Here is a 24,836-nt window from a genome sequence, read left to right as displayed (position 1 = left end):
TCACCGTTTATTTGTCAATATTAGTTTGCAGCACAGGTCAATTGGGATGCAGGTGGCGCTGTGGGTAAAACCTCAGCACCTAGGACTTGCCAATCGCATGGTCGGCGGTTCGAATCCCCGCGGCGGGGTGAGCTCCCGTCGTTCGGTCTCAGCTCCTGCCCACCTAGCAGTTCGAAAGCACCCTTAAGTGCAAGTAGATAAATAGGTACCGCTTTATAGCGGGAAGGTAAACGGCGTTTCCGTGTGCTGCGCTGGTGCCGGTTCGCTAGAGCAGCTTCGTCACGCTGGCCACGTGACCCGGAAGTGTCTCCGGACAGCGCTGGCCCCCGGCCTCTTAAGTGAGATGGGCGCACAACCCTAGAGTCGGACACGACTGGTCCGTACTGGCAGGGGTACCTTTACCTTTTACCTTACAGGTCAATTACATCCCACTGTGGTTTATAACTCTCAAAATATTCCTTTGAGCAAGCGGTTTATAAATTTTCGAAATGAAGCACATAAATGAAAGACTGCCACCAGCCATACAACCTGAGTAGGCACAGGAGCCCTGCTAGAATTCCACAGAGAGAGAGTTGGCTTCCCACCTGTCCCTGCTACTGCTGCTGCACATTTTGCTTGTGATTTCCATAGCACTGGAGGTGAGAAGAGCCTTTGCCTCTGTGCAGGTCGAATGGCTTTGTGGGGAGAGAAGAGAAACACAGGAGTGGTGGTGGCAATAATATGCCATGGGGAGCCACTGCAACAGACAGCTCCCATAATTTGTTGGGAGTCAGTGTATACTTGGGAAAGAGTGTCACACCACCGTGGTGCTCCTCCTCCTATTCTATAGGTCTCAGTCATTGGAAGTTCCCTCCGGGAGAAGCCTCCTCACTGTAATGGCTGTGTTTGGAGATCCATCTCCAATGGCTTCATTCCTAGGCCAAATAGCTGCTTGTGGTGGAATTTTCTATTGAGAATAGTCCCCCCCCCCAAGGCTTTCCCTCAGATTCTGTTTGTTTAATATACATAAGTCTAAAAAAGAAAGAAAGAAAACAGAAATAGGGAGGTAGAAAAGAGGGAGGAACAACACACCAGCTCACATCAAAAATCCAATAGCTATCAAGACACCCATTTTAATTTAAACATATATGCTGATACAGGTCATCGACCTCTCCAGATAGGTATTCAGAAAAGACTGACATTTATAATAGATTTGCTCACATGCAGCAAGGTCAGTGAGACCTTCAGATTATTGCATAATAGATAGTTACTGTTTATCCTTCCAACTCGAAGTATAAGTGTTTTAGCAACCAACAGTGTTCACTAAATACCCTTTTGTTGTCCTGCCATTAATCCCCATACAACAAGAGTATAATTTAAAAGTGCACGGACATCAGCAAGTATCAAGGATTCCACTGGTACAAAACTGATACTGACCAGCCCATGCAGAGCTTGTCTGAGGCCCGGGGCAGGAGTCTTGTTAGAATAAAGTTAGAAACTCAAACAAAAATGCAGCTGGTCCCTGGTGGGGGCCCCTGGTCAACTTAGCCCTCCAACGCCTGGGGCAAAGGTACCTAGCTGTGCCTCCCACTGCATGGGCCTGAATACTGACTATAAGACCAGAAAGAATATATCACCGGACATGCCTGAAGTGTAAGTGGGTTCCCATGAGGCAAGACACAGTGATAACAGCAAGAACCTTTATTGAACTACATAACTGGGAAACAGGGGCAAAGCAACTGCTTATATACAATCCTGAAAGCCTGGGCCACTCCCAACATGATTGGCTGTCTAAAGTTCCAAGCTGCGAATCACGACTCAGAGTTCAAGGGCCAATGGCAGAGGCCCAAATCCTGAAGTGTTCTGTGATTGGACATCATTTATCGAATCAGAACACAGGAGCTCAGAATACTTAGTCCAAACTCAAGCTCAGGCAAACACATACCACTGAATACATAACAATGCTCACATCACTCCTCCTTACAACGGTCCAATCCTGACTCCCACCCACCCACCCCACCCACCACAGCTATTTAATTTGAGGATGGGGGAATACTCACATGATGTCAAAACATACATTAAACATAATGTGTAGTTTGGCCTTGTGAGACTTATTTTCACTCATTGAAAGTGCTTCCATTTTTGCTGAATCATGCTTACTTTTATCATGATCTGCCCCAAGTGCTTATGAATATTGATTTCTCGTATACTGCCATCACCTTCTGAGTGTAGAAAGGGCTGCCATAAGGAAAGTTCCAAATGTATATAAAAAGAATGAAGGATTATATAAAAATAAACTTCAGAAATGCCAGATAGTTTTGTTCCCATCTGCTCACTGGAAATCTCAACTCCCTTGCAAGCGAAATCTGCCAGATTCCAAATAAGCTAGGAAACTGATAAAAAATGGTAAAGCACTTTGGATATGGAAAAGGTGCTTGGCTGCCCCAGCATGCTCCATTCTGGTCCTCACCAACGGTGTGTTAACTGCCATTGAATGGATGTCTACCCCCACAAAGTTTTCCACAGGCACACTGTGGGGCAAAGTGGCATTTCTGCTCCTCAGCTGACTTTGGGCTGGCTTTAGGGTTGCTGTCTTGGCTGGTTTCCATCAGATAATGGTCAGGTAAGAAATATCATTGGCTTTATAACTGTTTTCTAGGGAACTCTTTAGAAGCTTATGAGAGTTTGCTCAATATTGAAAGACTACCACTTCTGCCACAGGGGAATCCTGGCTGTGGACCTGTTCACAGTGGGCCATTGAGCATTGTGTCCTAGAGAATGCCCCAGAATCCCCAGAAGCAGATTCTGTGGAAGATCCCTAGACTTCCATAGAATTGTAGAGTTGGAAGAGACCCCAATGCAATACAGAAATCACAGCAAAAGAATCCCTGGAAGACAGCCAACCAACCTCTGTTTTAAAACCTCTAATGAAGAAGGTCCCTTGGCAGATGTCAGTGTACAAAGTACAGTAATCCCTGAATGTAGAAATTTTGAAAACAACTGCAATAAGGAATGTCACGCATCAACTATCAATACTAAATCACATACAAAACATACCTTTCCATTTGAAAATTTTGAAACTATAAGGCACAAAGTAGTTTAAGATCCAAGTGCAATATATACTGGGCTTCCTAACCCCACGTTTTCATGAGGTGGTATGGAAGCACACTAGAAGTGTTCACTGTGGCTTTCGTATCTTTGCATCACAGAAACCCCAAGCAACTTCAAAAATAATCTTATGGTGGGGAGAAATCAGTTGTCTAAATATTGCCTCACCAATAATGTAACTTCAAGTGTGTGCTTGGGTATGAGAGCGCCATAAGAATATGTAGTTGTGTGCCTTTTCTGAACTGCATAAAAACAAACATAGGTGTTTATATAAAAGCCATCTGATGTCAGGCTGAAAGGAGATCCCTGAATTGGAGATGCCAATGGGAAACGACCGTAGCTCAGACGTGGAGCATCTGCCTTGCATGCAAAAGCCTCCAGCTTCAACCCCCAGGATCTCCAGGAAGGGCTGGGAAAGGCCCCTGACTGCAATCCTGGAGCGTCGCTGCCAGTCAATGCAGACAAGACTGAGTTGGATGGAGCTGTGATCTGACTCTGCGTAAGGCAGTTCTGTTCTGAAGGGTGCAGCCCCCAGGATGACAGAGTATTCTCCACGTCCATCCTTGTCAATGAACAATTGTAGTGATGCAAGGGACAGAAGCTTGCTCTTCTTTGCCAGGGAAGAGGAGGCCGTTAGCTTCCTGCATTCCTGGTCCAGCAAGGAATGCCTGCAGATGAATGCAAGCAATTTCTGGAAGAGTTTAAAGTTGTCTTCACATGAACAGCTGCACAGAAGCGTAATGGATGGCCACTGTCAAACACAAACCATAAATTTCCCTGCAGAACTGGGGCTGAGTGTCTGACTGAGCCACATGTTGCCAGGGGCCCAGCAGGGGAAGGGAGGGGAGGCGAGATAAGAAAGATAAACTTAGACTTAATCAAGCAATTGCTAGTTTGAAGACCATAACCATCACATTTTCCTTCTTCCTCAGCTTGGAGTGGAATCAAGTTGCACTTTCTGCTCGCAACTTCGAGACTGTAATTTTGCCAGGCCTGGTAATGAAATTAGCTATGAGTTAATGAAAGAAATTTATTAAAGCCAAAATGTCATACCCTTTGCTGATCAAAAGTGGCTTTGATGGAGCTAACTTCCAGAGTGGTAGGCATATTAGCATCAAGTGAGAATTTAATTGTGTGGATGCAAGTGGTGCTCTCATTTAAAAAAAATTAAATAGCTGCAGGGGCCCTGGAGCAACAGCACCCAAATAGCAGGGAGTGGAGAGGGAGTCCCAATAAAAACCAGCCGCTAAAGCTTTTGTTTGCTCTGAGAGGGGTGCTATTTAATTCTTTTCAAAAACCTAGATGTTAATTGCATTCAATTAACATCATTTCCAATTTGGCCATTAGTCTCTTGCCTCAAAAACAGCCACGGGTCTTGTGGAACTGTCAAGAATTACAGATTAACCAGCTTAAGCTTTTGTAACTTCATCAGATGTTTGGTGTACATACAAGCTTGTAAGTACTGTCTGTGACAAAAAATTATCTTCAGTAAAGCTGGAGATAAGCAAAGTGGCCATTCCCAACAGCAGCAATTACTTAGTACTGTCTGACACAGGGCACTTCCAGACAACCTGTTCATTGAGCATTCATTCTGATTTATATATATATAATAGTGACTATTTTTATCCCTCTCTCATAACACTTGGACTCGTGGACATCTAATGTAGATGAATGTTGGAAGATTCAGGACAACAAAACCTATAGTTTTATTATGTTTTTGCGTGTCAAGGTCCCCAGGGCCACCCCAATAACTCACACATCACACAGAATTTTTGTTTAAGATTTTTGGCATAATTTTGGCCACACCTTTATTAAAATACAAATTTGTGAGTGGTTGCTTAGGCATTGGTTGCGACTATCTGCCCCCACCATGGGGAACAGACTGACATTCAGCACGATGTGAAAGTCAGAATAGGGGAATACACTCGGGGGTAACGACGGAGCAGGGAACCTGCCCTCACCCCAAATGCAACCAGGAGCTCATTGCTATGGCCCGAGCCCCCTTGACAGAGTGGACAAGCAATAGTTAGCCCCCGATTCCTTTAACAGAATCCCTTGCAGCAGCAGCAGTAGAGGGGCAGGCACTCAACCTACTAAGGGCAGGCACTCAACCACTGCCCCTCAACCAACCGAACCATAAACCAATGCCTAACCGCAACCTTACAAGTTGTGACGATTTGCTACACAGTAGGCAAAAACCAAATGGCCCCAGCCAATCAGCCAGATGGACAAAATTCCTACCGGGCCCCTGCCCCAAGAGCACACAACCCCATGACAGGCATAGCAAGGTCAAAGCGAACAACCCTAATTGTAGGGAGGGGGGACGGGCAATCCGATGCACGGTCGAAAAGAGGAAGCCCTAGCCTCGTGCAAGGAGTTTTAGCATCTCTGGCTGTCAATCAACAAATGGCAACGTTAACTTCTTCCCAACAACAAGGGAAGCCCCAATCATCAGTGGCCAACGATCAATTAGCCCGCCCCCAACTTTGGAGTGTCCTGGTGGCCCCCACCACAACGTGTGCTCTCCATGAAGGAGAACACGCTTTATATATGCTGTAAGCCAGATGGGTGGGGTATTATTATTATTATTATTATTATACAGTGGTACCTCGGGTTACATACGCTTCAGGTTACAGACTCCGCTAACCCAGAAATAGTGCTTCAGGTTAAGAACTTTGCTTCAGGATGAGAACAGAAACCACGTGGTGGCGGCACAGTCGCAGCAGGAGGCCCCATTAGCTAAAGTGGTGCTTCAGGTTAAGAACAGTTTCATGTTAAGAACAGACCTCCGGAACGAATTAAGTACTTAACCCGAGGTACCACTGTACTACAATATCCTTTAAAAGAGGATTCGACAAATTCATGGAGGAGAGGGCTATCAATGCCTACTAACCATGACGGCTATGCTCTCTCTCCTCAGTTGGTGAAAGTCATGCTTCTGAAAACCAGTTGCTGGAAACCACAGGTGGGGAGAGTGCTCTTGTGCCCAAATCCTGCTTGCAGGTTTCCTAGGGGCACCTGGATGGCCACTGTGAGAAGAGGATGCTGGGTAGATGAGCCATTGGCCTGATCTAGCAGGCTCTTCTTATGCTCTTTTGCTATGTTAATTAACACCTGCAGAAGCGTAAGAAACTGTTGTCCGGAGTCAAGCCTGAACAACCAGAATCCAATTTCTCTACAAGTTCTAATTTAGCCAATTAAGGTGTCCCACTGAAATTCCTTTGCTGGAGAATGGCAACTTTCAGGTCAACGGTAAAGTGTCTTGGAAGACTGAAATGGTCTCCTGCAGTTTTTCGAATACTGCCATTTCTGATGTTCATTTTGTTAAGGCAGGTTGATGGTGTATGGTTCAGCACTGTAGCACGCACTTAAGGGTACAAAACCTCTGCTGGTCCCATGCCAGCTGATCTGTGCCAGCTGCATGCAACAGCAGGACCCCACAAAGGCTAAACTTAACATTTTCCCTAACAGAGGTTCAAAACTGAGATGCAAAACCCCATCCACCCAGACCCGTCTCCTCCATAATCATACATAGACACACCCCTCCTGCTTGGTCTCTTTTGCAACAGCAACAGCATGGAGATAGGTAGGCCTCCAGGATTGCACCAGACCTATGTATTTTCTTTGCAGTTTCCCCTTTTCCAACTGTCAAGTCAGGGAGCGGGGGAATTAGACTCAGGGAGGGATGATGGGAGTTGTAGTCCAGCAGCAACTGGAGGGCACCACGTTGGCCACCCTTGCTTTACGGCAACAGATGGTGCCATCCTAGAGGAGGAGTTCTAGGGAACATACGTGGAATATGAATTCTAGTACTATCACAATTTGCTGACCCTAAATTACACCGTCCAATGTTCCCTCCGAACCCGAGCCGTCAGCCCACCTCATGTTCACCCCTGCTTACATGTGTACAGCAGGATGTGGCAGGACTGAAACAGCTCATTCAACCCTCTGAATTAGAGCTGCCCGCCTGCTCTCTTTTTTACACCGTCTGAAAAGCTCAGCCTAATCCTTTGCAGAGATCGGATAAGGAAGACTGAAAGGAATCACCCGGTCTCTCCAAAGGCCAAATCCGAAAGGCTGCGCTCAGACACAGCCTCCCAAATCCCAGCCACATTCCAGAGCAGACAAGAGGGCTAAGGTGGCCGCAGTTTGTACAGCTGTGTGGATGATGTGAAGGGCCTTTCATTACAATGGTTCCCAAGGGGAGCTCTGGCCTGACCCAAGGCCAACAAGCGGAGTATGACGAAATAAGTGTCGGGCAAGCGCTTGCGAGCCAGACACCAGGCACCACGGCTGCAGCTGCTCTGAGCCCCCGCTCCCCTCCCCCAGCACAGGTGATAAGCATCAACTTCTGCAAATGAGCAGTGAGAAAGCACCTGAAGAGACGCTGGCAAGGGGTTATCAGACAGAACAGCCATTCATCCAGGCTGCTTTAATTAGATTTGGTTGACCCCCCCTCCCTTTCCCCTGCAGAGAAATAGCCAAGTACAACATTTATAATTTGCCAAAGAGGAGGGGAAGGCATTTTTTCCCCTCCCTGCTGCTGAAAAGGAAGCTTCTATAGTTCAGTCTCTCCTGTTGCCAGCGTTTGCAAATGTTCCCAGGCTCCTTGGAACTGAGGGAGAAGTGCCTCTGTAGTTCTCCCATATACTCTCACAGAAATTAGGGGTCGTCTATAAAGTATGACACCATTTAAAGTCTAAATTTCAGTGTGTGTGTGTGTGTGTGTGTGTGTGCATGGAGGGGGTGATTTACAAAGATTATATCCTATATAGAAGTAAACATTTCTGCTTTTATAGCCACTGTCGCCTATGTGTCCTATTTTAATTGTATTTTAATGGCTTATTATATTTTGATTATGTAAGCCATGCAGACCCTCCAAATGTGTCTATTTTCCATGGACATCCCTGGAATGTCCCACTTTTCCTTCGGATGTCCCTATTTACATTGGATAAATGTTGGAAGGTGTGGCATTATCTGACCCTCTAGCTGTCTGAAAACAATCCTGTATAGGGAAGTTTTTTATGTTTAATTATGTTTTTATATATGTTGGAAGCTGCCCAGAGTGGCTGGGGCAACCCAGTAAGATGTGTGGGGTATAAATAGCAATATTATCAATATGGAATAGGGAAGCCCCCATTTTCATCGGAGAAATGTTGCAGGGTATGAACTATGTTGAAGGGCAACATACATAAAGGTCCATACAAATGAATATTTAAAATATAGAGGCAACCAGTACCCTATAGACCTAGTGGGGCTGCTAGGTTGTCAGGGAGACATGGCACCAAGGTCACAGGGCGTGGCCAATGAGGTCACAGGGGAGTGGGCAATGCTTCCTCGCATAAGTAAGCTCCATACAACACAGTGGAGTTCATTTCTCAATTAAATGAATGGGGTTGTGGTAGGAACCACAAGTGCTTGGGAAGTTTATTTTAAAAACTAATCCTAGCCTTTTGTTCTTCATTAACATCTCCTTTATAAAAAAAACAGAGACATTAACCTGAATCTGATCTCACGTTTCAACCAGTATTTCCTCCCTTGCCACAAGTTTCCTGCACCATCCCTTGATGTATCCTTTATCTTAAGATGGCTGCTTCTCATTGAGAAGTAAACTTGTGTCTGAGCTATACCTTAAGGTTACAGATATTTTTCAGTGAATCCAGGGACACTTTTCAACTTCATTAGGAATGATAGGATTTTGTCTGGGGACTGATTTCTAAATCCAGGGACTGTCCCCGGGAAACGGGGACATCTGGTAACCTTCCTATACCTGCACCATGTGGTGGTGGGTTGCCACATGACTGAATATGCTTTACAAATGTTTTCCTTGCTTGTCTTACAGGCATGAATGAGGTTCCAATCTATGAGATGTCCAGCTGGAAGGTAGCCTACTGCTCAAAGTTAAGAGTCACTATTGTTGCTTCACCTCTGTCCCACCCCATCTTTGCATCTGGCCCAGCCCACCACAGGTATACGGCCCCCAGCAAATTACCTGTGAGTGCATGGGGCTTTGAGCTAAAAAGAAATGTACCCCACCCCTGCCCTAAACCAGCAGTTTTCTAATTGCAGTCCTACATCCTGATCTTAAATTCATTACACCGAAGTAAAATGCACTGCATTGATGGTGGTGATAATGAAGCACTGCATACAGACAGTCCTAAATAACATCTAACTTTGTTTTAAGCTTTAAAAACACAGACCCACTGAGTTCCCTTTTCACAGAGTTATTTATGTATTTTTTCTTAGCTACAAACACTTCAAACCAGCATCTTCCAACTTCTTCGCTGGAGATGTGATATTAAAATGCTGATGAGCCAGCTGCAGATCCCCTTTCTCCCAAAAATGCAAACTTTCCTTTTGGAGTCTTTAAAAAAAATATTCAAATTGCAAGAGGGCCAGCCAGCTGTTGCTCAGCATGACCTCCTTTATTAGTCAAAGCGCTTCGTCCCACTTAATGTGTTCAGCATGGCAGACTGTCTTATGTGGCAACTTTGACAGGGGGATCATTACGCAACAATCTGCTTGCCTAACAAAAAAACTGTGAGTAAACTGACATTAAAATGATTTGCTAAAGTCCAGATTCACAAAGGGGCAGTCAACCCTTGCCATTTATTGTGATATTTGGCGTCACTCTGAAAACCTCAGTTCCCGGAGTCATCATGACTAACCCAATTTCATTTAAAAGAAAAAAGAAAAGGGCTTCTTAGCCATTATGGTTGTAAAGAAAGTAGGAAAAATACAACTGAAGGGTAACAAGCCACAAAACAAATAAAACAAATCTTACATTTTACTATCTTAATGAGGAACTCATTTTTATACCAGTCCTTGCTGTTTGCTTACTTAATACTGGCGACGCAAGGCGGCTAGGATTCACAGAAAGGTCATGCTCGTTCACTGGAGAACCCTCCACACTGCAGAAAAGGAAAAACTGCTTTTAAAACTGAACCATGCCTTCTCTTCCATGGTAGCCAGAGCTTTGCTTGCTCTGAGAGAAAAACAGCCCATGTGCACACATGTAACTTGTTTGGATCCAATACCAGACCAATGAAGAGTTTCTGGTTAACCAGTAGGATTGCATTTCAAATACACACAAAAGTAAGTTGGAGAATTTGCAGATTTTCAGTTCTACAACGTACTACACAATAGTTTTCCCAGCCCACTTACATGTCCATTTAAGCCTGCTTGGTCTCTTCAAACCACACAACACCTTGATGGATCATCCAAAATTTCCCTTGACCTGTTTTTTTATCATATTGTGTACCAATTAATTCTCCCTTTGTCATTGTTCCACAGCTGCACCTTGCAAAAATCTGATCTTGCCCGTGGAATTGAAGCTTGGGAAGCAAAATACCCATTTGGATTTTCTACGCATCTGATAAATTCCCATTCAGCAGGTAAGACTGGAGCAACAAGAAAAGCACTTGGATTCAGGAGAATTAATCATTACATGCTACAATCAAGTTACAGGTCAGGTGAAAGTGTGGACAAACCCTTCATGAACATCCAGTGAACTAAAAAGCGGAAGAGGAGCATTGCATGGGTCTGTGAACTTGTTCTGCCTCAGTGCATTGGGAATGCCAAATTGTAGTTTCCTCTTTGAGATTATTATAAATACTTTCATTTTTATTTTTATTTTAAATAATTTTTATTAAGATTTTCCAAATTAAAACAAATTAAATCCAATTTATACACTTCTTCCAATAACCAGGACTTCCCCCTCCCCCCCCTCTTGTGTTCCAAATCTTCTAAATAAACAATTAAATTCAACAAGTTCTTATCCCCAAATTACACTCATCGTCAATAACCCAATTTTTTCAGATTCCCATCCCCTAAGATCTGTCTTCCCTTCCACGAGTTCCCCCCTTTCAAATATAGTGCAGATGAAAAGAAAATACAAAAAGAAAGAAAAAATAATTTTACAGCCTTTGGATTCCAAATTTCCCTCCCCTCTTTCCCTGTTGCGTTCCTTATATCCCTCCAATTCTAGTATCTTCCTGGTGTTCCCACATTTCACTAAACCCATATCTCTCTGATTCTTTACCAGTCATTTTTAATCACAAGTGACCAATCTTAGAAGGAGTCTATCTCAAAAAGGGGTTCATTTCTTCTATCCAGATTTTTGTATCCAGGAGTAAAAACTCCAATTTTATTTCCATAAGCTTGTCAAATCTGGATATCCCAAATGTCCCCACTTCCAGTTCTGTCCAGTTCTTGTTGTTTCCTTATTCTTGTCGGTCACTCTCCTCCTTTTTGTTAGATTATTATAAATACTTTCAAAGTACAGTGTGGGAGTGTGGCTGACATGCAAAAACTTCTGTCAACAGAAGGAAGAAACCCATACAGACAAAGGGCCAGGATCAGCCTTCTGGGAATGGGAGAAATCAATGCTCTGTGAACACAGAGTTCACTTCTAGTTTTACAGCACTCTAAGAAGTAGATAGTCAGAGAGATGCTAAGAGAGTATACTTCACACACACACACACACACACACACACACACACAAACACACACCAATCATTACAAAACCAAAATGGCACTACCCAGGAAAACAAGCGATGTGACATAATGTTCACAGAACCTCAAGGTTTACAGAAATAGAAAAAAGAAATATTGAGAAAACAATTCCTATGGGGATAAAATTGATAATTAGGTGCCAATTTGCTAGTAAAACAGGTTCAAGATCCTTGGGTTAACTCACAAAACCCTAAACAACTGGGGCACATAAGGGCTGCTGGATTCCTTATTCTCCACATCAGTCCCTGGTGAGGCACTTTTAGTGGTCCCCTGAGGCTTAGTCGGGGTCCATGTCTTTAATGTGGCAGGTCCTGCCCTGTGGAACTCCCTGCCAATAGATGTCCAGCAGGAGTCATCCTTGCTTTCTTTTAGACATATTTTTAAAAACATACTGTTCAGACAGAAATTTTGATTTTGACATTTTTAACAACCAGTTTTTATTGACATGTTACTGAAGTTTTTTTAACCAGTCATTATTGCATTATGTTTTTATGTTGTGTGCTGCCTTGCTATATTTCCTATGAAGGTGTTGTTTATAAACACTAAAATAAATTAAATATATATGGCTCTGTTCTGCTCTCCCCAACCTGTCCCTCTAAAATTACTCAGTCTCCCCAGTCCTCCATCTACTATAAATGCAGGAGCCACATCCAGGAACTGAGGAAAGGCAACTGTTCCTCACCTAGATGGGTCCTCTATGGCCTAATGTCACCCTGAGTGTTTCAGCTCCAAGCACCTAGGCATTTTCCTGGCTACATGACTGCCTTGCGATTGGCTGGATAATGCCAGCTGTAAGTCAAGACCTGAGTCTAAAACTCTTTAAAGTGGATTGTGGTTCACAGTCTTTTTGTATCTCAGTCCCTCAACTCGCCATCTACACATGTGAGGAGACCAGAGGCCTGTTTGCAAGTAGCTATGACTAGATAGAGTTGAACTAAAAGGTGATCTTTTGTTATTTTCTCAAAGCAACGTTCTCCCTCTTCCATTTGTCCTCATCTTTTCTTTTATTTATTAATAAATGCCATCGTTAGGGTTTTGCATGGATTTGTGCCAAAACTATTGGGTTATTCTAAGCTTTCACATACCTTGTTACTTAGTTCATACCGTGTGTGTGTGAGAGAGAGAGGAATTTGGCAGAGAAAAATGAATTACTTTGGTCTCTAGGGAGGGACAGGTAAGCTGGATATTATCTTTGCTTCCCATTGTAACTATCTCTCCAGAAAGCACTCCCATTTGGTGTTAGAGGGCAGCCTCCTTCATAGCCTCTGGCATGACTGGTCTACCCACACCAGCAGTTGTGGAAGGAAGGGAGTACACACACACCAAAAACCAGAAAATGGAAATTCCTTGCATTTGTGTTGTGCAGAAGGAAGGAACCAAAGCAAAGATTGAATCTGGAAATGCGAAGCTGCTCCACTCACTCCAAACAAGTGAGTGCATCTGGCCTGTGGAGGGGGAAAGAGGGGGAAAGTACCCGCTGAGGGAAGAGGAGGGAGAAAGCCAAAAAAATAAAATAAAATGGAGATAAAATAAGGGTGACATGAGGGAAGACAAAGGACAAGAAGGAATTTTTTCAGGGGGGCGGCAGATCATGTTTCAAAAAAGAAACCTAAGGGGAACAAAACACCCCAAAAACAACAATGTAGAGACTGATCCTGTTCAGAGTGCTGACTACCAGTTGGAAAAGAAAGGAAAATGGAGGAAAGAGAATGGAGTATTGGGGAGATCACGGGGAGTTGGCTGGAAGGCTGAATGGGAACAGGAGCACTCTCCGCAGTGCAGTGTTTTGTTGCAGGTCCCACTTAATGAGAGGTCCTCACTGCATCACTAGGAAATTCACCGATATTCCCTCAGACAGCACTCGCTTTTTCAAGCTTGGCCTCTCTTGCTTATGGGCCTGCACAAATAATCACAATTTTAAGCTCAGATGGTCCCACTTGCTCCATTGTTTGGTGTGTGTGTGATGCTTGTGTTTAGTTTAGACATCAACAGGACTCTATGTACCTGCAATTTTAAGAAAAAGAAAAACGTTGATATGACTACTCTCCAACATTCAGATAGTTGAGCCGCCACACATGATCATCTGCCAGGGAGCTTCTCATTGGGTAGGATGACAGTGTCAAATTTTTAAGATGAAGGTGCCAGAGAAACATCGACATCACACCTCTCACTCAAAGCATTTGTAATGCAGAAAGACGGCCCAAAGTAGCTATCCTGATTCTGGCACACGGTGCCTTGTGCCAGCCAAAACCCAAGTAAAGAGGCTCTAGCACACTGGAACCTGAGGTTTCTTTATTTCTATTAGCGTCACCTGCTTGCTGAAGAAGTGAGCAAATGGGGCTTTTGCTGCCAAACTCTGTGGCCACCCTTGCCGTGTGCAAATAAACAGGCGACATGATCTGAGTCCCATAAATTCCTAACTAATTTCGAAAGACTCTGAATATTTAATAAAGAGTTTCACAGTTTAAGTAGCAGCCAGTCGTTACAATTTTGGAAGTACTGAGGCTGCCTGGAAACTGTCAGCAGACAGGTACCTCTCAGATGGCAACATGGACAGTCATGGCAGTTGTATCATGGTCCAGCTTGTTTTCCTTTGCAATAATATTCCCTAAGTTAAAATTTTTTTTAAAAATCAGCTGGAACTACATGGGATACTTTTGCCACACGTCCTTGCAAGGGAAGTTTAAGCACAGGGAATGGAAAAATCAGATCACTGGAGATGAATGTATTCACTGACTCTCACTGACAAAATAATACAATTCTATGATTCTAAGAAAAAAATGCCTAAATTTAAGTAACTCCTAACACCCAGTTCTATCTGACCAACACTCACTGAGTTTTCCCCATCTGCTCTCTCCAGCACACTGTGCTGACAAACATATCAGCATCACTTCCACAAATAAGCAACCTTGCTTGTTAAGTGATAATACTCCATATCTAAAAATGGATTTGAGAAAGTTGCCTCTTTAGAAAAGACCTAAGCACGCTGCACTTCCTTTGAATAAATCACAGCCCAGTCCTAAGCTTATTTACTTTAGAACTACGTTCCGCTCAGTTCAATGAGGCTGACTCCCAAGTAAGTGTATACAGATTTATGCACCAAAGTTTAGCATATGATGCTCAGTTATGTCTCCAGTGTGCCAGTGTGGTGTAGTGGTTAAGAGTTGTGGACTCGTAATCTGGTGAACCGGGTTCGCGTCTCCGCTCCTCCACATGCAGCTGCTGGGTGACCTTGGGCTAGTCACACTTCTTTGAAGTCTCTCAGCCTCACTCACCTCACAGAGTGTTAGTTGTGGGGGAGGAAGGGAAAGGAGAATGTTAGCTGCTTTGAGACTCCTTTGGGTAGTGATAAAGCAGGATATCAAATCCAAAAAATCGAAAACTCCTTTATCTCTGTTGTTTCCCCCTCCCACTTTTTATAAGCTAGCTATCTTTTCTGTACTGATCTTCCGCTTCAGATTGCAGCTTCCATGGCTATTGGGGGCGGGGAGGGGGAGGTGATGAGAAAGAGACCTCGAGATTGGTGATTTGAGTAATATGTAGTTTACTTTTTACAGTTTGACGTTTAAATCACTTTAACCTGCAGCATAATATTTTGCTAGTTGTTTTGTGCTCCAGTGACAAAGGCAGGCAGGTGCGAATCCACCTTTTGCTCCAGTGTAGTCAAGCCTTTGACTTGTGTTCTGTGCTGAAACCAAAGCTATGACTTTGGAGACCCCACAAGAAACCTAATAGGAAAGCAACTTCTAGAAGCAAGTTCTGTTGTAGAGTTCATGTGTTCATGTGACCCTTTCCATCTTCTGCTCAGGTTGTATATACAGTGGAACCTTGGTTCTCAAACTGTTTAGTTGACGAACAAATCGACTCCCAAACGCTGTAAACCCGGAAGTAAGTGTTCCAGTTTTTGAACATTTTGCGGAAGCCGAACGTCTGATGCAGCTTCCACTTGAGTGTAGGAAGCTCCTGCAGCCAATCGGAAGCCGCACCTTGGTTTTCAAATGTTTTGGGAATCGAACGGACTCCCAGAACAAATTAAGTTCGAGAACCAAGGTTCCACTGTATGTGTAAATAAACTCATACATGATAAAGTCTCCAGTGTCCTATATTCCAAGGAAACTGAAACCAAGCTATGTGCTGGCGCCCCTAAAGTTTCTCACCACACAGAAATTGGGCTGTACACAGGGGGTTTTTCCACTGGAACTCACTGGAACTCAGTTCCAGCACCTCTCAGGTGGGCACCATTGCTGCTCTAAGAGAATGAGGGTGTTCATGGCGAGTTCTGGTACCTCTTTTTCTAGAAAAATAGCGTGGCTGTGCATAACAATATTATCTCCATAGTCACAGAGTACTAGAAATGGAAACAAATCCTAAATGTTTATTAAGAGACCCTAGTCATCTTCTTGGCCATCTTCATAGCAGGAACAAGGACTTGGAATGGTCTATATTAGAAGTGGTTACACAATATAAACAGAAACTAACATCAGCATGAACCTTGTCTAAACAGGCCACTTACCTGCTCATTTTAGGGTGGTTCTCCCTCCCTGTGCCTCCACTTGGTCTTTGAACATTCCTGGTACTCCATGTCAAACAAGGGACAATTACACTCTTCACTGAACACAAAAACAAAACTTGCATAATATAAGGTTGTACTCTGGGAGCAAAAGGACATTGCTGGAGCAGCAGCAATAATGGCGCCAAATAGCACTTTGAATGTTCCTTTACATCTCTGATTGTTGATTAAGCCTTGGCATGTCTCTGTGCATGAACCCGTTGCACCAAAACAGGGTTGTGCCACAGTGGTGGGGATTAAATGGATTGTGCAAACAGATCCTGGGGCGGGTAAATTAAGGGAAGCAAAATATGCAAAAGGTAATTTGGCCTTTGGGCTCCACTGCTTACTCCCATAAATCACTCTCCACTGTGTAGGGGTGTGAAAGCCATACATGGGTGGATGAATTTAAATGCCACAAGGCACATCAGCAAGAGGTTACTAGTGATACTAGGCTGGAAAAAGTCATATTTGGAAGCAACAAAGCACAACCTCAACCCTCATTATCAGGATAAGATTGGACAAAGGGTTCCTGGGCTGCTGCTCAAGCATTGCATGCATGTTGTTTACACACGTACTAGGAGGGAGGGAGGAAAAAAATTAATTCCGTTTGCATTTAAAGGCAAATTTCTCAAATAACACACTTTCCACAACAATACGCCAGCTAAAACCAGCCATCCTTCAAAATTTGCGCATCTCTGAATTTTGCAGCTCAGTTCCTCATCCAAATAATGTGTACAAAAATGCATGTACTGGGGTAGAGTGTGCATATGAAGCCTATATTACTGAAAATAACATACAAAAAAGCATCAAATTTGGGGAAATTGCTTTGTAAAAATGCGTCTTATTAGAATAAATTGGCACTGAAATGCTGGTGAATTTTCAGGAGGTCTTTTAAAAAGAAACATTCACACACTAATATGGAAGTCTGGAAAGCTGAACTTAAAACTGGAAAAATTAGAAACTGGGAGGAATGGACTTTTTCAGATTCGCCCATTCCTAATACATGCATGTGCACACACACATGTGCAAACTAATCTAGTGCCATATAACAAAGCACCATGCATCTTTATAGTTTGGGAAGTACTATCCTGGCATGAGAAGCTAGCAAATAATGGTTTGCCAGAATACACAGAGATTCTGTTTCTTTAAATATATCTATACTACTGTTGGACAAACTTTCCTTTTATAACAAGGAAAATCACAATAACAATATTACACAAAGGGAAAGCAACAGCACAGCAATAAACACAGCAAAACAGGGCAGATCACTGATCAGTTCTTAAAGGCCAACTTGTCTATGGAAAGCCAGCATGAAGGACATTGTTCAAGCTTCCAGTGGAAGGGTGTTTTATAATTTTGGGGCAGCCACCTTTTGAAGGCTAATCGAGCCCCTCCCCCCACGAGATAGAATCCAGAGCAGAGCCTCCTCAGAAGATCTTAAGTGCTCCTTCAGGAGGTGGCACTGGCTGTTTAGGACCTTGAAGGTAAGAACCAGAACTCTGAGTTGGGTTGGAAAAGACCAATAACCAACCTCAGTGCTTCCACAAACAGATGGCATATATTAGCTCACAAATATAGTCATGTCACTACTTTCTGCTCCTGCATAGGTTTTTGCAGCATCTTCAAAGGCAGCCCCACATAGAGCACTTCTCATCTAGAAGTTGTCAATGAATGAATGAATGAATGAGTGAGTGTACTTGGTCCCTGTCTCAAGACCAAATTCATTTTTCAAATAGCATTAACACAGCACACTGAGTTTTCTGACCACAGAACTAAATGGTCGGAAGCAGCAAGTGCGTGCAAAATCTGATATCTGCTCAAATGAAAACTGGGTTCTTTTGGTCTTAATTGGCACAGCGCCTTTGAAGATCTGGACTATTTACAGTGGTACCTTAGGTTACATACGATTCAGGTTACATACGCTTCAGGGTACAGATTCCACTAACCCAGAAATAGTGCTTCAGGTTAAGAACTTTGCTTCAGGATAAGAACAGAAATCTTGCTCCGGCGGTGTGGCAGCAGCAGGAGGCCCCATTAGCTAAAGTGGTGCTTCAGGTTAAGAACAGTTTCAGGATAAGAACAGACCTCTGGAAAGAATTAAGTGCTTAATCCGAGGTACCACTGTATTTGGATTTTGCTCTCTGCACACTAAAGAGCTGTTTCACTGGGATCTTTGCTGCGGTAAAGGCTACATACGGGGTGGGGTGTGTGTGTGTTAAAATCATTTTTGGAAATTCCAAAAAAGTTAATTAGAAGTAATCACTGCACTGCGGTAATCTTGTGTTCTAGACTAAGCTCTGTTGGGTTTTGCTTTGTGCCAACCCTGCTAAAAGTGCTATTTTCCGTGTGTGTGTGTGTGTGTGTGTGTGAGAGAGAGAGAGAGAGAGAGAGAGAATATGTGATTGCTAACATTCATTATTTGCAGATGTGCAAATATTCCAAAAGGATACTTGAACTGTAGTCTGAAGCCAGGAACCAGGTTTACAAGAGGCTCCACGGAGTTAAATGCTCTCCTCTGAGGCTCAGGCAGGCTTTAGCCTTCTGGTGTTCAATGCAAGCCATTCTCCTCCGCGATAGCCACCTGCTCACATCTCCTCTTGCACTCTCGGGGCAGCAGAGGTCAATTTCATGCTACCTCTTATCTCCCTCATCTGGATCTTTTGCTTAGTTTCCCACTGCATGCTTCCCTATCACTCATCACATCTGGAGAGAAGGGATGCAACAGCCACATGTGGGAATCATACGCGGTAGAGGAATTTCATTAACCATTTATAGGCACTTAGCAGCATTTAGCCTGGTTTTGCAGGAATAGATGCCTAAAGAAACCTCACCAGCAGGCTATCCCTATTTTGCAGGAAGGGTTTCAAGGGCATATTGGAAAAATAAAATGTGGATTCAAGCACTCTGCTGCTGTAGTGCAACAAAGACGCTTCTTTTTTGAAGTGATGGATAGTATGCTCCGAAAGTTTGGGATGAACGAATGATTGATGCATACCCTCCAACATTTCTCCAATGATAATAGGAATGTCCTATTCAATAACAACAACCATTTTTATTTTTATACCCCACCCATCTTTCTGAGTTGCCTCAGCTACTCTGGGCGGATTCCAACATATAGAAAAACATAATAAAAAAATTAAACATTTGAAAACTTCCCTATATAGGGCTGCTTTCAGATCTCTTCTAAAGGCTATATAGTTACTTATATCCTTGGCTCAGGGGTCGCATCGCTCCATACCCTCCTTTAATTATTTTAGAAGAAGAAGAAGAGTTTGGATTTGATATCCTGCTTTATCACTACCCTAAGGAGTCTCAAAGCTGCTAACATTCTCCTTTCCCTTCCTCCCCCACAACAAACACTCTGTGAGGTGAGCGGGGCTGAGAGACTTCAGAGAAGTGTGACTAGCCCAAGGTCACTCAGCAGCTGCAGGTGGAGGAGCGGAGACGCGAACCCGGTTCCCCAGATTACAAGTCTACCACTCTTAACCACTACACCACACTGGCTCTCCGTACAATTGTAAATGAACATGTGATAAGCGATTCACAAATTCACAAAAATGCAGTACAATGCAATAGGTATTTTCCAGGGTGTGTTTTGCAGTCTAGAGAAGTTGTGAGATGGGTGGTCAAGAAGCGCAAGTGTGACTTTGGAAGCCATTACTTCAAGTTTTCATGTCCTTTGAACCTTTTAAAAGAAAAACAGGTTATAGGAGGGCTCTATGATGGTAGAAATCTGCAGAGTCTTATAACTGTACCAAAAAAAATCACCACACTGATTATAAGGAGGTCAGACTTTTTGAGGGGAAAGAAAAACGAGACTCACAACACGGACTACAGGCCAGTTGTGTGAAAAACAAAGACAATTATTAATTAAGTAAATTACTGATTCACACTAATATTGGTTTGGCCTAGATTCTGCAGATGAAATGCATTTTTAGCTACTGAGTTACTAGACCAGGTGTGCTGTGCCTGGTGCAGAATGGATTCAATTACTGGCTTCATGCACTTCTCTCTCCATTAGTTCTACTGCATTGCAGACTCTGTGGAATGCATGGAATGGAAAATTAAGATGTGACATCGTTTTGCCGAGAAATCTGTGCTCTGGGGCAGCCAGTTCTTGTAAATATAAGCACATGCGGACCAACTAATGTCAATCTAACCTAAGTATTGTGGCTGTTTTTATTCTTGAAATTCTAAAGAAGGAGCAGGCACAGGCAGTATCAGCTTGCAGCTGTTGTTCAAAAGAAGCTTTCTAAAGTTTGTATGCCCTCCTACTGAGGTAGGAAACATGTGGTCCTCCAGATGCTGTTGGGCTACAACTCCCATCATCCCTGACCACCGGCCATGCTGGCTGGGGCTAATGGGAATTAGAGCCTAACAGCATCCAGAGGACCACAGTTTCTCCATTCCTCTTTGAATGGTCACAACTGATAGGCAAAATCCACAAACATGAGCATAGTTGATGGGAATTTGTGTTGTGCTCTTGGGGAAATCACCTTAAGCTCCTCCTATTCCTCTCCCACTTGTTTTGTAAGTCACAATGAGAAAGTAACAGGTGATTTCTTTTCTTTTTTTGCTTCCTTCTCTTCTACCACTTTGGGAGCATTGATAGCTCCCTGGCAGTGGATCCTCACTGATCCACACTGGTTTTGTGCGTGTATCTGTAGCCTTCTTGCATCAGGGAAGAGGACAGAAAGGAACTCGGAAAGAGCTTCTGCTTTCTTCTCACATTGTTTACATGTTTATGGTTCTAGGAGTGGGTGCCAAATGGATCACATTCTATCCCTCTTCTAGTGCCAGAGTTGGGATTAGTAGCCTAATCCACAGGTCCTCACATGTGGCAGCAGACTATATACGTGCATGTCAACTGCATGCAACAATCTTTGTGCACTCGCCGGTGAATGGATAGTAATTTAATACTGGGGTGGAAGTACTTAAGAGTATTTTGGAGAAGGTCAGGTTTAATAATAATAATAATAATTGAGGAAAGAGTATTTAATTTAAGACAAGATGCCTCACCATTGTGCTGTATTTCCCCCACTCCCTCTCACCAGTGTAAGAATGAGGGGAATGTGCTGTGCAATGAAATGTTGAATCATGCCTAGTTACCCAAAGAAGGAACAAAAAGGTATGAGGCATCAGCATCTCTGAATTCCTTGCCACACCTGTGCCACCCTCATATAATAGTGCAAGATGCACTTTGATGCAAGTGGAAGGTATTGTTTTAGTGAACCTAAAGAAGAAAAGGCTACTTGGTTCATGGAGCCTGACACAACTCAGACAGAAGTAGGAGCGGTCTTCCTGACACCTGCAAGATCGAATGCTGCCCTGGAGAGCCTCTAAAATTAGACTGATCCCCAAGACAAATGGATTTGAATTACAACACTGAGATCCTGGGGATTTCGAAATCTCATCCACAGCGACCATATGTTTGAGCCTGCCATATCTATATGTGAGCATTCTCACATATGTAGCTCTGGCTTAAAGCATTGCAAAGAAAATATGACACTTCATGTTTTCAGAGAGGGGGAAACCCGACAATATGAGTTATATGATCCACATATTTAGGGAGGTTAATCTGGGTTTTCATAGCTCTCACAGTTATTTGACCTCTCCAGCAATGTCTGCTCCTCACCAACAGTGTGTGAGAGAAAGTAGCCAAATTTACACCTGTGCTTCTCATGCATTGTGCTGTGGTCCTTCCTAGGCTGTGCTTATGGTACATTATAATGTGGTTTGATTGTAGACCGTGCACTTTCACTGTCTGGGTTGGTCCACTGCAACATTTCGGATACAATGGACCTTAATTTGGTGAAGACTGCTGGAATAGATGTTTGTGATTAATTAATTAAATTTGCATAGCTGTTAGTAAATTATAAATAAATCCACACAGCAATCAAAATAATCTTGTTAGGTTAAGATACTCTCCACACTTACACATTTATGATTCTGTAAGCTGGAAAGCAAGCAATCACTCAGTGATCCTTATGAGGAAGTTCAAAATCAGTGGCATAATTGAAAAACAACATGGTCACAGGAGGTATGTATGGCAGAGGACGGGAGGGCCAGAATGGTGGGCACAGACCACTGAGAAGCCACAGCTACCTCACTGCAGGATTTTGTAGTGCCACCTGAGAAAGACAACTTATGGCAGCTCCTAGCTCCTAAAAGCTAATACAGATATCCGTGTGGGTATAGCCTACTATCAGCTGCCATCGGTTTACTTTAACTTCTAACATCCCAAAGCCACCAACCTGCTATATGTTAGCTCTGTCCTGCTGCTCCCGTAAGCCACATTTTGTAGGCAATTGTGATATCAAGTAGCCAGGTAGGAGACAGAGGAACATCAGATCGCCTTTCATGTGAGGTGGGAAGAAATGCAGAAGGAGAACAATTACTTCTTCCTGTTTTTTAAAAGGTGGGACAATTTGCACTCTGGTAGTTCACACACACACACACACACACACACACACACACACACAAAGTCTATTAAAAACAACAACCCTGAACACTAGTAGGGGGAGTTGGAGAGGCCTACTCTCAAAATAAAGTCAAGATAACCCTCTTGTCAAGTCCAGCTGGCATCATGTCACCAGGCAAAATGCAACATGTTCAGAACAGAAGCGCTGGCTTTGAGGGGTGAGATCTTGACCAATACGGTGAATAAGAGCCTCAACTAAATATTTGTTGTGCATTAACCTTATCTTCTGGGAAGGCCCTTTCTGAAATTGCCATGCCTCAGACAAGCACGGGCCTCAAGCATTCGCTTCCCCTCTGGCCTGCTTGCAATGGGCTGGCTCCTGTCCCCAGGGAGAGAGATGGCAAAGGGTCCTGGGATTGTCATCTGGTCCCTGAACTGTGCCGCTGTCCCTTATTATTTTTGTCTGCAAAACCCACTGAAGTAAATATCAAGTAATTATGGTGTTCTGAAGTGACCTTATGGAGCATGTGCTCAATTCCGTGGATCGCGGCCAAAGCTACTATTGTTGAGCTGATGCCAGGGCTTGGGAGAGCCCTGGCTCCCACTCACTGTTTTCTTTGGCTGAGCTCTATGGATTCTCAGCCTGGCAAGAAAGGCCCATTTTAAAAGTACTGGCAAGGGCTGTGCGGTTTGTCACACCATGGCACATGATTTAGGGCCTTGATTTAGGCTCAACACTGGAGCCTTTTGTTTAGCTGTGTTTGTACATCATTTGCAACTTTGTATTAGTTAATAAACGTCAGTTTCCTAAGAGTGTGGCACCGTCCGTAGAGCGGGGCAGGGTTTTCCCCTTGGATATACAACCCATGGTGAAAATAAGTGAGCAGATTTAGAACTGCTGTACCCATGAGGCAGAGGGTACAAAACCTACATAAATAAGGGCTTTTAATACAATGGCTGCTTTGGCAATAAATCTAAAATAATTGGGTACTTAGTTGAAGCAGGAGAGTTTCTCAGCAGTGTCATAAGTATTCCTGCTAATAAACGTGTATCACTTCTGATTCGCTGTATTGCTGCAAACTTGCTTCAGCATGGCTGGTGCTGATGGCATGCTATGCCTTAGGCAGAACCGTATCTATAAAAGGACACACCAAGAGGCTGTCCCAGGCTCTGTGCCTTTGTTAATGCGCAAAGACAGGAGGAAAGCCATCTCCAGTGAGCCTCTTTAGAAGCATGAAAGGGAAGTCTTGAGCATAAACAGTTACTGAATTTTAGCATGCACAAACACACATACACACATGGTATTTGTGATGCATTCAGTGCTCTGTGTTTGCCTGAGCTTGAGTCTGCACTAAAGTCGTGTTCTGATTCGATACATGATATCCAATCACAGAACATTTCAAGATTTGGACCTCTGCCATTGGCCCTTAAACTCTGAGTCATGATTCGCAGCTTGGAAGTTTAGACAGCCAATCACGTTGGAAGTGGGAGTGGTCCAGGCCTTCAGAAATGTATATAAGCAGTTGCTTTGCCCCGTTGTCCAGTTCCGTTAGTTCAATCAAGGTTCTTGCTGTTATCACTGTGTCTTGCCTTGTGGGAACCCACCTACACTTCAGTATTGAGAACCAGTGTGATGTTATTGTTACGAATCATCACTCAGCCATCTGGCTGACCATGTATGCCACCCTGAGTTCCTTGAAGGGAAAGGTCAAAGAGTTTGGATTTGATATCCCGCTTTATCACTACCCAAAGGAGTCTCAAAGCTGCTAACATTCTCCTTTCCCTTCCTCCTCCACAAAAAACACTCTGTGAGGTGATTGGGGCTGAGAGACTTCAGAGAAGTGTGACTGGCCCAGGGTCACCCAGCAGCTGCATGTGGAGGAGCAGAGACGCGAACCTGGTTCACCAGATTACGAGTCTATCACTCTTAACCACTACACCACACTGGCAGGAAGAAAACCTGCCATAAAAGAAATTGAATGGAAAAGGAAATTTCCCAAAACTATAGAGCCTAGAGAAGTCATGGTGTTGCTAGTGTGATGACTAGAAGATCACTAAGCCAGAAGGAGCGTATCCCACCCCTCCAAGCAGTCACAACAAGACCACACCTCCTTGCCAGAAGGGAGCACCAGGAGTGCCCGTTCCCTGTCTCGAGCTCTAGAAAGTTTCTGGGGTGTTATTTCCAGTCACAGAAGGGAAGAGAGCTTGGTATTGCTGAAACTCACCTGCCAGGATTCTAAGATGGACCTGGAAATGATTGTA

At 43.7% G+C, this 24,836-nt stretch overlaps 2 protein-coding genes across 2 annotated transcripts in view; one reads left to right on the top strand and one right to left on the bottom strand.

Moving 5' to 3' along the window:
* Positions 1 to 455: 455 nt before the first annotated feature.
* The window catches only part of LOC310839628 (uncharacterized protein), an 89,206-nt gene continuing 64,825 nt past the window's right edge, over positions 456 to 24,836 (bottom strand). Inside the window, exon 5 of the mRNA XM_083728340.1 lies at positions 456 to 674. Coding sequence (XP_083584466.1) covers positions 551 to 674 — 124 coding nt within the window. The 3' untranslated portion in view covers positions 456 to 550. The remainder of the gene's footprint in view (positions 675 to 24,836) is intronic.
* LOC310839627 (uncharacterized protein) lies at positions 5,419 to 10,701 on the top strand. Its single transcript, XM_083728339.1, has 3 exons — positions 5,419 to 6,673; positions 8,930 to 9,056; positions 10,381 to 10,701. Exons 1-3 carry the CDS (start codon positions 6,664 to 6,666, stop codon positions 10,595 to 10,597), a joined length of 354 nt encoding a protein of 117 aa, XP_083584465.1. The 5' UTR covers positions 5,419 to 6,663; the 3' UTR covers positions 10,598 to 10,701.

The sequence above is a fragment of the Podarcis gaigeae genome (assembly GCF_964106915.1).
Source record: "Podarcis gaigeae genome assembly, chromosome: 2".
Classification (NCBI taxonomy): Eukaryota; Metazoa; Chordata; class Lepidosauria; order Squamata; family Lacertidae; genus Podarcis; species Podarcis gaigeae.
This window is presented reverse-complemented; position numbering and strand designations above follow the sequence as displayed.

What these genes read in the sequence shown, in the direction of transcription:
- LOC310839627 (XM_083728339.1), top strand. An exon ending in TCTGGCCCAGCCCACCACAG is followed by an intron (nt 9,057 to 10,380) that starts GTATACGGCCCC and finishes ATTGTTCCACAG; the next exon opens with CTGCACCTTGCAAAAATCTG.